We start from the raw sequence: 15,221 nt of genomic DNA on the forward strand, positions 1-15,221 counted from the left end.
ATCAGAAAACTCAGAGAGAAATGGATGCTAATTAGGCAATAAAGGCATAAAATGGTTTGGAAATGGATTTCAGGATATGAATCTAGAGGAGCATGAAGAAGCTGTAGAGAGAACATGATCAGATCTCTTCTTGTTTTAGAAAAAAACCCTGCCATCTCTCAATATTAAAATTCCCATCTGGATTAAAAAAAAAAAAAAAAAAAAAAAAAAGAGAGAAACAGTGATTTCTAGATCTCATGAAACCTTGCTGGGGAGCAATTAGTGTGAGACTCAAAGGCATTGCAGACAGCAGAAGTGAGAGCCACAGAAGTATGTGTAACATTTCTGAAGCCACAGAAAATACTAGAAGCAAATTTGTGGGAGAAGCAACCTACAAGCAATTAAAATATTTCCAGAACATGTCAAGCAAGCCTACCACTGAATTTTCTAGTAATCTTCTGTCTCTAAATCTTATCTTTCAACCATGGTGCCCTGAGCCTGTCAGGTATCAATGTCTGCTTTCTCATAAATGCAAATCCCCATAATTTTGAGTTTTATATGCTAGGGTGAAACCTGGGCTCTTCAAAGCTGGTAAAACTGAGAAAGTTCCTCTCAAGTCTGTGAAAACCAGTCTTCCACTACTGTCACCAAAAGCACCATCTTCTGAAACCATCTCAAAATGGTCTTCATAATTGTTATCTTCTGAAACTGAAGTGTTTATGTAAAACTTTTTCCACAGGTTAACACAAAACACCAGCTCACTCAATAACTATCTTGAAGTCATATTTTAACAATAATACTGGGTGAACCCGATTTACAAGAATCATTCACCTTCCCGTCTCTTTCCTTTATTTTTGAAGACTTGTAGGAACCAGAAACAACTTCAAGAAACAATAATATACTACAAGTAAGATATAAATTACATACCCAATGAATACTCTGCATTTTTATATCGGGAAATAAAAAATGCTTATAAAAACAAGACTGCTTGCAGTTATGATTCAAGACAACACTTAAATCACCACAAAAATGAAATCTAGCTTATGGTTTTCTAGTATGAATCTAATGGCTACTTCAGAGGCCACATAGGCAATCAAACCACTGATCAAATAACTGTGCTGTCCTCCCCAGAACTATTTTGGTTTCATTTGAATTCTTTTTTGTATGCCTCACATGAAAAGAATGTGCAGCAATCTTATTCGCAAGCCTAAATACCTGAGCTTGTCTGGGACAAAGACAAGTAATACTTTCTACTTTCATTTGATGTGGAAATGCATTCTCAGCTTGTGCAATAACTTACGGCAATTTAACCTGATCTTATGACCTCCAGCCAAGTTAACTATACTTATTCTCTAATGAATCTCTCATGGCTGACCAGCAAAAGCCAATGTTTTGTTGGCTCATCCCATTAAAACATATAAATAAAAGTATCTAGAGAAGTTTTGCATTCTACTCCTACCAAGAAACCAGGTAATTTTCCCTAATGTTGAGCTTGCATGTTTATCATAAGGTGGGATCTTCCATTTGTCACAGGAATCATGCATATGTCCCTGTTCACCTTGGATCTTTTAATATGAGACCAATAGTTTTTGTGACGGGACTAAATAGCCCTGACACCCTACGTGACACGAATAGCCAACAAGGTTGTCGTACTGAAAAAAGCGATGAAGTAGGAATTCTTTGAATTCATTTGCCCACAGAAATGATGCTACATGGCTACAAAACTTATCCTAGTCTCTGGGCAGCAATTTTTCCAAACAGTATACAGAAAATCTTTTACATTTCCTGTGAAAATTATGACATACATCTCCCACCTCTACCCCCAGAAATGTGATTTACAGCCAAAACATTGGCAAATCCCTCAGCTGAACCCTGAAGGGAGATCTTTGCATCATCAGAGTTATTTTAATGTAACTGAAGCTTTGCTGTGGGTGGAGTAAAACAGGTACTAAAAATGCTTTAACTACAGAGAACATTTTCTACTCTGCCCATTCCCTAAGAAAGGGATATGGGAAGTGGCTTCTGAATGTAAGATAGAATGGTGGTCTTTAAATAGAGAAGTAATGCCACAGAGGTTTGTGCATAGGAACCAGTGCTTGATACATCTGGTGATGATGAAGCTTTATACAGTGACAGGATAACTGAAGTTACAGATCCAAAAACCAGACATGGTATCCTTTGTGGTCTAAGATAATATAGAAATAATAAAATTTTGAACAAAAAATGAAAATGGAGCTAGAATTTTGAAAATTCCTTAAAAACAAAGATCACTTGGCTCATATGCCAGATATTAGATTCAATTACTTACCAAGCCAGCTATTGGAGTTGGCAGACAATTGATCTTCTTAATGATGCCAGGTTTGATCTTGTTAATCAAACTAAAAAAAAGTCATATGATTTTCTGTTATAATTTACTGTACTTAAGCATGAGCATCAATGCTTAGTAAGAAATACTTTGCATATAGTCCTAACTTAACATGACTTGAATAAGCTTGAGCTGAACCTATTAACACTCCCAAGAAATGACAAGCAAGAACAGATTGTAGAAGCAAAAATGAAACTAGTCACACACAAAGAGGTTTCTGGGAACAGCAAAGTGAGAAAGAAAAGAAAATGTCTGAGGAGGCGTGGGCAGAAAAGGATCTGTATTTCTACTACATGGGTGGTGATGTTAATTGGATTCAAATTTCCTATTTATAGATTTTTGTCTCATTAAGGTTCTGAGCAGATGTCAAAAATGTACCAGAATATTGACTTTTCAGAGTTCCATGTGATAGCACTAATATTCCTGTAAGGGTGAGAAATAAACTCAGTTTTCATAATGCTCCCAAGTCCAGTATGCTGTGTGCAGCAATCATTTTCGGCATATACGATTTACATGCGCAAGTCATTTTCCATCTCAGTCAGAAGAGACTGTACCTGATATCGCTCTTCGCATAAAATTCATAATTAAGCTGAGAAGATAGGACAGACTAACACATCACTATTGAATACATAAGCCCAAATGCATACCTTATCCTGCAGCAAGGATGAGACATAGGATTCCTTGCAAATTTATACCCAGGTTTTCAGTCATGGAGTAGGGAAATATTGTGGTTCACCAAATTACACACTGGACCACAGGGTCAGTAGAGAACAGGGACCTCAGGACACCCTGTAGACTTCATCTGCCTCTACACCTTTGAGAATTTTTTTTACTTGTTCTCAGTTCTTGTGGCTGCTTGTCTGGCCAGACCCTTTACCCCACACAAATCATCAGCAAGGCTTTGTGATCTACCCATACTACTGCAAAGACAAGATCTGGAGTTTAAAACTCTGTTTGGGAAATAAGTGTCTTTTGCTCAAGCAGAAAACGTGTTCAGGAAATAAATACAAAGAACAGTTTACCCCTTTACACTGGAATGAAGAATACATTTCTAGATACCTGCAGGGGGAAAAAGAAGAGCTGCAGGTCCTGAGATTTTTTAATAACACTGAGTTATTTAGCAAACAAGACACATTTGTTTACTTTTCCCACCCAAAAAAGTGATCTGTTAAACTGGAATAAAAAAAGGTTTGCATTCCTTCTCTTTTTTTATTTTTAAATATTTCAAATGCATAATTTTACTGAAGAACATGAAGTAGCACGTGACCAGAAAATCTTTAGTGAACTTCTTTCTCTAGTGTATGCACACTAGAATTGGCAAAATGTAAAAGGCTTTATTTTGTCAACTACTGATCACTCAGCCAACGTGTGCACTTGGTCATTGAGTAGGACAAACTGACTGGATGCTATAGTCATATGTATTGCAAGTAGAGGTCTTATCTGCTATGATTTAAGTCAGATATACAATCTACAGAGATACTATATTCACCTAAATTAGCCATGCCACAGGTGAACCAAGGAAATGGTCAATGGAATTTCTAGTTTGTCTCAATTATTTGAGATTTTGCACTATACTGTCATTGGTGAAAATTGGAAGAGAAAATTTTTGCCATCTGCTCTTCCCTGTTTCCACTGAATTTCTATGAAAATCACACTTCCTTGGACTTCAAGTATGTCAGATTTAAAATTATGACACAGGAGAACAGCTATTTTAATACAACATAAGGCATCCTTTGCTTTAAAGAAAGTTGCATACCTCCTAAGGCAAGCTGCTCAGCTGAAGAAATTACAGGATGTTTTTCTTGCATTATTAATTACAGATAAATTTAACTGATTGGCATTTGGCAGATGGAGTCTCATTGTCTTGCCAAGTAAGTCAACAATGAAGATATCAGAAGATTAGTGTGCATCAGTTAATGGCCAATTCTTAAACATCTGAATACAATATACTCATCCCACTTAACACATACCTGAAGAAATACCTTCTTATTAGAAGTATAAACTATTTTTATTACCACATTCACATTCATTAACATTTAATTTCATAAGTAATGAAAATAAAGTATCCAGCTCTACAATATTATTGAAAATTAATAATGCCCCATTTCACGGATAACTTCAGAAGCAACTACCAAGATAAGACTGGAAGGGCAGAGGGTCAAAACAAAACAAAGGCAAGGACAGAAAACATCAATATTATTCACAGGAAAAATTTATATACAGGAAAAGAAGCTCAGAGAACTGAACTTTCATAAATATTTTCTGAAAGTTAGGTTTGCTAAACTGATTTTAGAGTGGCTCTGAGATTTGTGGGAGGGTTTTTTTTCTGTTTGTTTTGTTACTTTTTTTTTTTTTTAACATCTCAAGTTGTTCTCCAATAAGATTTCTCTTGCACTGGGTTTTAATGACATTTACAATGGCTGTTCCTTAAAACACTAAGGGATTAGCACCACTTCCAGTCCTGGAAACCTACTCCAGTAAGTACCAAGCCAATTACAGATGTGTACTCTCAGGATGAGACCTGATGAGTGGACATTTTACACCTCTGACTCAGTCTAGCAACGAAACCAGGCAAGTCCCATCACTGCCAAGCCTACAGTATATAAGCACAAAGAAGCTTCTTACAGAAAGTGCTCCAAAACAAGTTGACTGTAAAGTTCTGTGATAGGAATAGTTTCAGGATTTATAGAATCAACACTAAAGGGCGAGGAACAGAGGACAGAAATCCAAACCTAAACAACAACAGTGGCTACAGGGGTAACAGAGTGCTTTGATCACAGCCACACCACCTTGCAGAAGCTGAAGAGAAAGCCCAGAGATATCCTGGGCATTATAACCAAAACCAATATAATCAATCAACAATAGCATGATCCTCCCAGTATCACACAAAGAAATGTGTGGGACAACACACAGAACACGTGGATCTGGAAAGAGTATGTCCAAAAGCTGCTTTTACTTCCCATGACAAACAACAGGTATTTAAAAAAATTAAAAATTATTTACTACAAAATACCTTTGGTACTTTAAAAAAAAATCATAGGCCAGAAAGGAAAGAGACCAGCTGATTTTGGCCTGAAGGGTTTTTAGGTAGAGAAGTCAATACTCACTCGCACAACAGGATTCCATTTTCTAGAGCTGCTCGAAAGTCTTCAGTTCCAAAGCTTTGCCTGGTAACTGACTAAAAAAAAAATGAGTTGAGAGTTAATTGGACACACAGACAAAATCAGGACTAGCAAGAGAATCCTAGTAGTAGTTAAAAAAACAAAAACAAACCATCAAACCGTAACTTAACACTCCATACTATTCTTTTCTTACATTAATTTCAAAGAAGCGAGTATTTGAAAGCCAGTTCGTTATCCCTCAAAAGAAGTCAGATCCAACATCTTAAAATAGTTTCCTCTAGTGTAAGTCGGTCTTCAGCTAAATTCTGTGGGAATACTTATTATTTTCTAAAGCAATACCAGTCACATTGAAAAGCATAAAGGAAATTTCAAACAGAAATGCAAAAGAGAGAGAAAGTCTTTTATCTCCTACTTCATGTTACAGCGTGTATACCCATGATATCTAGCACAAAGTATTTTAATACTGGTGTTTTTTCCGTGCCACTTGCACCTAAGGCAGTGTGACTAAAGAAGCGCTCCAAGTCTTCATTACCACGTGCACATCAATTCCCATTCCCTGGCAAGTGGCAGGACTATACTAATGGGACTCCTTTGTGTATTCAGAGTGAAAAAGCAGCGAACAAGAACAATGTCTTATAAAGGACTTAAGATACCCAAACCCAAAAGAATTGACTACAAGTTTTCAGCAGAGTAGTTTTCAAAAAAGGCCTAAAAACCCAAAAAGACAAAGCATTTGCTCAAGCCTATACTCACTTGGAGCCACTACTAGATTCCCCTCTGTGCCTACATTCCCTGCAGGGACCAAATTTGGCAGATTTCTTCTAAACACCCAGATTAATAACCCACATGCAAGTCAAAAAAGGACATCATATCCTGCCATCAGTCCAAAAGAGAGGTTTTATGCCAGCTGGGAACAGAAATCAAATACTAGGAATTGTATTTATTTGAGCTTAGAGGTCACCATGTTCAGCTACCAGCTAATTATGACCTGCCCTTTGGGGATCCTGACTGTCCTCAGTTCTGTGCAGGACTTCAGGCACACAATTAAAAGTGCTGTGGAACCCACATGCATCCAGAGCAAACCTACTGGTTACCACAGTAATTAAGGAAATAAGTACTGAAAAAAATTAGCTGTGGTTGGTAAAAAGAGCAAAGGAGAGGATGAAGCTCTTTTAGGATCTGTTAAATTATTACATTATCACCCTATTATTTTTTTCTAAATTCCAAGAGGGATGTACACTAACACCAGAAAGCCTGCAAATTAAGTAATTCACTTTAACATACGTTTTCTTTTCATTCAAATGGTATAAATTCAATCTTCCTATTGAGAAGAAAATTAGATATTACAAAAATCTTTTGTGTTTAAGGGCTTTTTCCTAAAATGTAACAAAGAGTGATAGAAAATGAATGATGGCACACCAGCTCAAAATAGGAAAAATTTCAAAGCTCAGGGAAAGAAAGGATGCTAATGATTCCCCTAGGAGAACTACACTTCATACAATATTCATATAACAGTCTATTCCTATAGAAAAATAGAAGTTGTATCTTAGAAATAAAATTGACAATAATCACTTAAAAACGCTATCTGAAAATTACCCTTATCTCATATATGGTATGGTATTTTGTTTTCAAACATGAATATTTAGTGACAATGATTTTGAGGAAGCTAGCCAATGTAACATAACAGCACTGAAACTTTAAAAAGAAATATTTATGTTCCCCAGGTTATAGGGAATACGAGGAATTGGAATACCTAGTTTAAAATTATGCCCTTCATTCTGCAAGTTAGAAATTTGACATTTGCATGTCATACATTAGAACTGTACTGTAATAAGGGCTGTAGGATTGGAGTCTAGCTTTACAGCTATGTTTCAAACTCTAATCAATTCTTAAGAATTCTAAAATTGTCCTTATTTTGGAGTTGTCACTCTATCTATAGAACTACACAGTTGAAATGTTTGGTTTTACAGAGTTTTCTGGCAAGTCATGCATGCAATAAATGATGAGGTGTTTCCTTCAACAAGAGTTGGGCCCATTCCCCCCCAAAAAAGAATCCTAAAACTGCAGTATGTAGCTAAGGACCACACTCCTCAAAAATCATTCAGAGGGAGACAAGGAACATGTGCCACTGAAGACAAGTTAAACTTCAGAGTAGCCCTCTCCAGAACACAAGCATGCCATAATGCATTGCATAATCCTGTTTCCTTGAACAGAAAGGGTCCAGTTTGAGTACAAGGCTGTAAATGGCTCTATTAGACTTGCAGATCTGTTAAGATTACATTAGAAGACATTACACTGGAAGCATTTTGACAAAGTTATTTGTGCAGCTGCTGCAGCAATAACACTGATTTGCCATACAGGATGGAGCTGTCAGACCGATCTCGTGACCCACTGACTTTGACAACTACTTGATTTGTTGGTATTAAAATAAAAGCATTGGTTCTGCCAAGTTGGGTTTCATTAATATTGACTTTCAAAGGATAACTAATAATTAAGTAATTAGAAGGTATTCTCAAGGAACAATTTAACACTGGTACTTGAAAACAAAATGTTTTCCAAGTTGCACAACAACTTGAATTTGTTGATGCCACAAAAGTAAGTGCTCCATTTTAAAATCTGCTTTTATAGAGACTGAGGACTTTTCACATTATGGACTTTCATCTGGCTTATACCCAGTGCAGAGCTTCAAGCTCAGCTGTGACTATGATAGCCTACCCAGGAACCAGGTATCATTAAAAAAAATGCAAAGACACAGACTGGCTCAGAGTTCCCTGGCTTTTAAGAACCTAAGTAAGACAAAGTGAATCCCACCCAGAGATATTACATCTTCAGACTATGTCTATGATTTCTGAGTCACTGTTTGTTCATGAAAACTGCTTATACTGGGTGTGGTACTCTTATGTAATAGGCATAATTGATTTTGGACAATTTTTCAACCACTTAGCCAGGTGAGCCACCAAATAATAAAGAAAATACCTTACAAGAGTGATTTCTATCCATCTTTGAACAACATCCCTTTCCAAATTATATGTCTCTTTTCTCTCCTCCATTCAGCTGAATATATTCTGCTTCTATCACTGCTTTTTTGATAGAATGAGAGAAATGACATAATTAAAGACTATATCATGAAATCAAATTTAATCGCTGCTATAAAACAGTTTAATTTTGTTTTTGAAAGACAGCATCCCCTAATACTTTGGTAATTTACAATTGCCAGGTCCAACCAATTTTCTTCAAACATTATGCAAATCAAGTCTTTATTTAAATTTAGACATTTCATAAATGCTTACAGACAGACAACTAATTTATTTTCAGGTTTGCTGTGATTCCTGTAGGAGGAGACAAATCAAGAAGAAATAACCAAAGATCAACCATTCTGAGCATGGCATGACATCAAAATCATCATGGACTGAACAAAAAGCACATAGCACAGAATATGCTGATCATATACCTAAATACCAAAATAATGATTGAGTACATTTCTTACAGCATTCTCTGCTATACTGGAGGCCAAATGTGGCTGATCATAAGGTAGGGCTTCTTTGCCTTACGATCTATCCAAAGTTGAAAGATTTTTTCAGTGTTAATGTAAAAAATAAACAAACAAAAAACCCAACAAAACTTTAAGGGAGTTCATATCAATTTGTTTCCATGGTTTACACAGGTTTGAATGGCTTTAGCAAAAAGGCAGCTCTACCACAGGCCCATCAATGTTTACCACTACACGAAACTCAATGCCAAGGGACTGGTAGGTTTCTCAATTTACCTTTGCTGTGATGGAAACAGCCAAGTTTGACTCTCCCCATCCAATTCAAGAATCATACCACATACCCAGGCATGCTGGCTGACCAGTTCTCCATCACAACAGTGTTGGCTGCCCAGAGACACGTAGGTAGTGCTGTACCACGCCCAGCCTGCAATCTCAGCAATGTCTTGGCACAGGCACTCACCATCCAGCCTGCTCTCTCCACCTCACAAAGAGCTCCTCTGCCACCCTGCCTTTAGACTACACCACCTCAAGGTCCCTCTGCATCAGCTTGAGAGAAATGCTGCTTGCATCAGCTTGAAGCACACAGCTCCCCTGAGAGAAGGATGTAGGTTAGGGATGGAAGGAAGATTCAAGATACTGGACCACACATGGCAGCAACTGCCTGAAGGCAGGCTTATGCCAGGATCTCATGGGGCAAACAATTACTCAGAGGGCAAATAAATCAGATCAACCATGATTTATCAATTTCATGTACCCAGTCAGCATGGCCTGCAGCAAGAGATGACAAATTTTGCATGCTGAAGAGAGGACTGGCTGTCTTCTGCAGGGAACTGGGGCAGTGATGCAACAGTGATGCAATGGTGCCATCCCCAGTAGAGAATTTTGGCTACATCTGCCAGTTCCTGTCACAATGCCTGCCTGAGGAGATCACCCCACATACATAGGGATGTCTGAATGCCTACCTTTCCAAAGGCCTTTCTTCTCCCTACCCATTACAAAAAATCTGAACCACACTACATGGTAAATGGCTCAGTCTTTAAACAACCTCAGCATTGTATTCCTCCATTTACAGTACTCCTTTGATTATAACTACCATCATGCAAAGCAGAATGGTACTGCTCCTGCAAGATGCATAAGGAGATACGCAAGCTACACTCCAGCCAAGAAGCAAACATGCAGGCAACTCCCAGTGTGCTGGCATCTGTACAGCGTGGCCAGGTCTAGAAGTAGATTCACAACGTATTTTCAAGTAGTATTTTGAGTCCACTGCATTTTATATCCAATTGTCAAAACATGTGATACCTGAGCTTGACAGATTTTTTGTGTCCATCACAAAAGAAGAGCAACATCAAAAAGAGAAGTAAAAAAAGGCAGTAAGGATTTTTTTTCCCTCTCCTGCATTCAGATGCACTACCCAAAGTCCCACCTCCCCTTTTCATAGCTATCTGCAATTCCATTAAAATGCCACGAGCTTGTCTTTGAATGGCATGTGTGGTAGCTACCAGAAAATGCTGTCATTATGCTTTGAAGTAAACAGCTTGTGCTGTCTGGCATTTGCAGTCTTCCCGTCCAGTCTTCTCCTCTCAATTTTTTGATCTCCTCCCTCTTTTTTTAAAAAGCCCAAACCAAAAAAACTCATAACATTGCCTCAATTTTCTCCTGTAATAATTTGCTTTGTCCAAAGCCCTCTCAAAGGGCATAGGGTGGTAGGAGCCATATTTAGAGGGTTGCTGTATACAGTCTTGAACACAAATTCAAAATCAGCCTTTGGGGTAGAAAACTTTTGCCATTGCAGCAAGCAGCCCAACCATAGCAATGACTAGATTTTTCAAGATCAACAGTAGAAAAGAGCATCTAATTTTTGAGGCCAGCAGGATCTGTCTCTCTGGATTTTGAGCCCCAGGAAAATGTAGAGAAAGAGTGGGCATTCACAGCTCCCATCCATGGGAAACTACTGGCATTTAATTTCTGGTGGCAGCAGGGATGCCAGGTCCAAAGCGGTCAAGGTCATTTTGGGAAAAGTGCTGCTATCTTCCCTTCTGATCAACAGCTTAATTCACAGTCCAAAAAATCCTGAGGGGCCAGTCAACAAGTGCTCAAGAAGCCGGTGCCCACAGAGGCTCCCCCAGTCAGCTCTCCAGCAATGAAATGATGACACTGCCCAACCTAACAGCTGCACAAGAGTCAAGAGGAAAACTCTTGACACAGCTCACAGTTAAAATCCATGACAGGCACGATTCCACTGAGAAAAAGAACTGGGATGGCTGGATTAAGAAAAATATCTACAAATAAATGTGTCATCTAACCAAACAGCAAAAGTAAGAAGGGCAAAAGAGATGAATATTTTTGCCATTGACCACATAAGCTGGACCATGCGAATGTTCCTCTTTATCTCCACAACAGTAATATTTTTCAATTGGAACAATTCACTCTCTATGGCTCAATGCAAAGCTGTACTCCCCTGTTTAACCCCATACTCCAAATCCCTAGGCATTGTTACATTTCAGAAAATGTAGAGATTTTTCAGTCTTCAGCCCAAACTGCCTTTGATAGCAAACCAGAACAGATATTTATAAAAGGAAATAGTTCATTATTCAAAAAAAAGTCTTAACTGTTATTTTCTATCATCAACATAATGATGGGGTCTTATTGTGGTATGCCTTCTGGACAAACATACCAAGAGCCCTGAAATAACATACAGCTACATTCTCACAAAAGATGAGGAAAAACAATAAGGGGTGAGCAAGAAGGGAAAAGATTACTGGTGTAGTAGGTGTGAAAAACACAGATCTCTCCTCATGAGATGCTTATACTCTGCTCTTTCCAGCTTTTCTGTCAAACCACATGTAGAAACACAATCTGCAGGGTGAAAGCAAAGTTTTCCTTCTAATGGTTCACAGAACACCTGGCTTGGTGAAACAATGCTGCAGAGAGAGCAGGGATGAACATTTGGGATCAATCAACTCAGTCAAGCTTCTCCCCCCACAAACAAGATCATCCCACAAAGGAAAACAAGATGAATAAGCCTACTGTTGTTTATCCTGATGGTGATACTGACAGGTGTCAAACTAGGAAAACCACCATACATTGTTTTGTGTGACAGAACAGTGTTACTGTACGTGCAGATATGGACAGCATCAACTAGATGGAGGTAGGTGTTCCAGCAAAGCAATGTTTGCCAGTGCAAAGTGAAATCTAAATGACTAGCCATTTCTGAAAAGAACAAATCACTGTCATTTTATTTTTAATTGCATAGCTACATCTGATTTATTGGGAAACTATTCATTCTGTAAACACCATTGAAATGCAGACAAGCTCTATATCTGCCACTTTAAGTGATGCATACAGATTTTAACTTTAACCACACATTCACTTTCTCACATGTATTTACAATTAATTTCCTTTAAATAAAAGTGGGTATTTATTCACCTTCCCAAGACAACAGAATATCAATATTAATATTTTAAAATTTTCCAGTTGAGCTCCATATTAGTTTAGTAGTTTGTGGTAAAAGAATGGTGGCATTGGGCCCCTTAACCATAAATGTTCCTTATTAAACAGAGAAAAGGATAAAGCAATCATGAAGAAACAGACATCCAAATATTCTGTTCACCCCTGAAATAAGCAAAAAACAAGTACTGAATTCCATAAGCATTTAAAAACCTGTTTTATTGAAAGTTGTCTTTTTTAACTAATTCACAGTAGAACAGTGGTGTACTAGACTTCAGTGCTTCTTTCTAACAGAGAAAATAGTTAAACATATTCAGGGAACAAGAATTATGAAGGAATGGTTTCCGGCAAAGTTGTCAACTGAGATAACAGAAGAAATTACAAGAAGTTCCAGTTTCACTACTTAGATATCTTTCAATGACCATTAAAATGGTCTCCAAATGCACTCTCATGCCAGATTTTGAACTTGCCCATTGTAGAAGTCAGTCACTCCATGCACCATTTCTCGTTTTTTTCTGAAACATCTACATGTTCAGCACTGCACTGGTTCTTCTCTGACCTGACGTTGTTAACACCTTTCCAAGTTTGTGGCTAAGCAATCAAGAGACAAATCCATTCATAGCTGTTGCAGCTGGATAAATGAATACATGCATAGCTACATTCTGTTCAGTGTCCACTAGGGCCATAAAATATATCAGTACAGATATGGACAGAATATCAGTATGCTATCAATATCTCCCTCCAGATGTTGAAACAAAAATACTAGTAGAGTGTCAGCAACAACAGAGCTTAGAAAAGAGGATTTGGGAGAAGACTTAAGATGCACAGGCTTTGTACAGCTGGCTGAGCAGTCCAGTCACAAGAGAAAGCCATGATCTTCCTGCTGGCCTGGAATTGCACCACAGCCTCTATTCCCACTGTCTTTCTCATGCCCATGTGAAGGGTCTGCATTTACGAAGCGTCCCACAATCATCCAGGCTATGTATACTTCAATATAGTACTAAATATTCAAAAAAACCAACCCCATCTCCATATAACTCCCTCATACATCCCTCTCTCCCTCCCCAAAAATAAGCATATCAACTGAAACAGTGGGTCCAAGCATCAGAGAAGGGCTGGAGCCACAGCGTGCTGGAGATAAGAAAAGGACAGCATTCAGATTTTGTGCAGATTCTTGAGAGGCTGAGCACAGCGAAATATCCAGTGATGCAGTGCCCTGGCAGCCAGGAAGTATGTGACTGATGGGATAGAGAGCCACTTGCCTTCACATAGAACTTCAAGTTCAGACAGCAGTAATAAAAAATTCTGCCCCAAAAGCCTCTATGCAAAATCTGTCTGTTTAATTTCTTTTACTAAAGAAGGAAAAAACAGCCTATGACAACTGCAGCAGTTTTCTTTCAGGGAAACAAGAAAAATTAAAATTGTTTTTAAAAGCTTCAATGCAAATAAAGGCATTACTTGTAATAATACTAACAGATAAAATATTATGATAATAAAAATCATATTTGTCTAGGGAAAACATAAAAAAGGACTAAAGCAAATACCAGCTTTGACTTTTTTTGCTGTAGATGCAATAAAATAATGTTTGTCTAACATTTTTATCTTTTATATTTAGTACTTTAAATAATGTCTCGATTTCAATGTAATTCAATTTCTAAATATTTGTTATTGCTCATTTAGAACAAAAGATATATGCAAACTATAAAAGGCCTTCGGTTGTTTGTATTTCCTAAGTTCAGTTTTACTACAATTATAATTCCAGGTTGGAGTCTATGCTGCAGATTTCAATACAGGCTCTCAATCCACTGGCATCTATTTTTACAGGAAGGACCTTAAAGAAAACAATATCTTTGCTTACAGTGATTAAGAAACACATGCTAAAACTCTTTGCAAGTGGGTCCCTGTTGGGATTATTTATATAAGTGGCAGAGACATACAGAGACATCAGATGAAATGGCCAAGAGCAGAGCATGCTTCTGTCCCAGATTACAGTTATCTCTTACAAATTGACTGCCTTGATCCTGAGTATATTCAATACTTTGATTTTTCATATATTTTAAATACTTTTCCTTGCTTCTCCAGAGACCAGTACTGGTGCCATGAGCAAACCAGTGAGCTAATCACAAGGTCTTGAAATGACATTCAGCAGGAGGAGGAAAAAAGGCAGTAGATAAAAGAAAATGCACACAAAGGGGAAACGCTTTAGATACAATTGTTTTCCCACGTTTAGCAAGGTTATTCATGCATAAAAGTAGTTTCTTATTATTACTAGAGATTTGACAATCCTTTCAAATTTTTCAGCCTTTCCTGGAAGCAGTACTTGGAGCAGCACAAATACTGAGACGTGCACTGAGCCCACTTAACCCCAAGAATTCACCAACACTCCCCCTCTCTCTCTCACTACATTCATTTGCTTGTACATGGGGTTTGGGGAACCAACAGCCTTCTCTGTGCATCTCCCCTCCTGTCACCACATCCCCTGACTTTTATGTCTCTCTCCTACACATGCTGATTTCCAAGCCATTTCACCAGGTTCTCTTAGCTGATTAGGAAGGAAACAGATGGACAGTGAAAAAAGAAATTGTGTGGAAATTAACATTTAGCAGGGTCAGAGACACCATAAAGGCAATTAGTGTCATGCACAGACCCTGGAAAAAAGGTCACAACATCGTTTCCCAGTAAACTATGGCACTTGGCAATAACTACAGATCTCAAACAATGCAGTTCAGAAATTCCAATATTATCTACCAGCAGTTATGTAGAAATAAACAATCAGGTGGAAGTCACTGAAGTTAATGCTGACTTCAGGTGGAGA

The 15,221-nt window shown here is 37.9% G+C and overlaps 1 protein-coding gene across 3 annotated transcripts in view; it reads right to left on the minus strand.

Moving 5' to 3' along the window:
• Positions 1-15,221, minus strand: part of LMO7 (LIM domain 7) — a 132,015-nt gene that overhangs the window by 91,424 nt on the left and 25,370 nt on the right. For all 3 annotated transcript variants that reach the window (XM_083854634.1, XM_083854632.1, XM_083854633.1), the window contains exons 2-3: positions 5,452-5,522; positions 2,288-2,357 (exon numbers count right to left, since the gene is read on the minus strand). In XM_083854634.1, the coding sequence (XP_083710760.1) occupies positions 2,288-2,357; positions 5,452-5,522 (141 nt within the window). The remainder of the gene's footprint in view (positions 1-2,287; positions 2,358-5,451; positions 5,523-15,221) is intronic.

Source organism: Zosterops lateralis (assembly GCF_965231275.1).
Source record: "Zosterops lateralis genome assembly, chromosome: 2".
NCBI lineage: Eukaryota > Metazoa > Chordata > Aves > Passeriformes > Zosteropidae > Zosterops > Zosterops lateralis.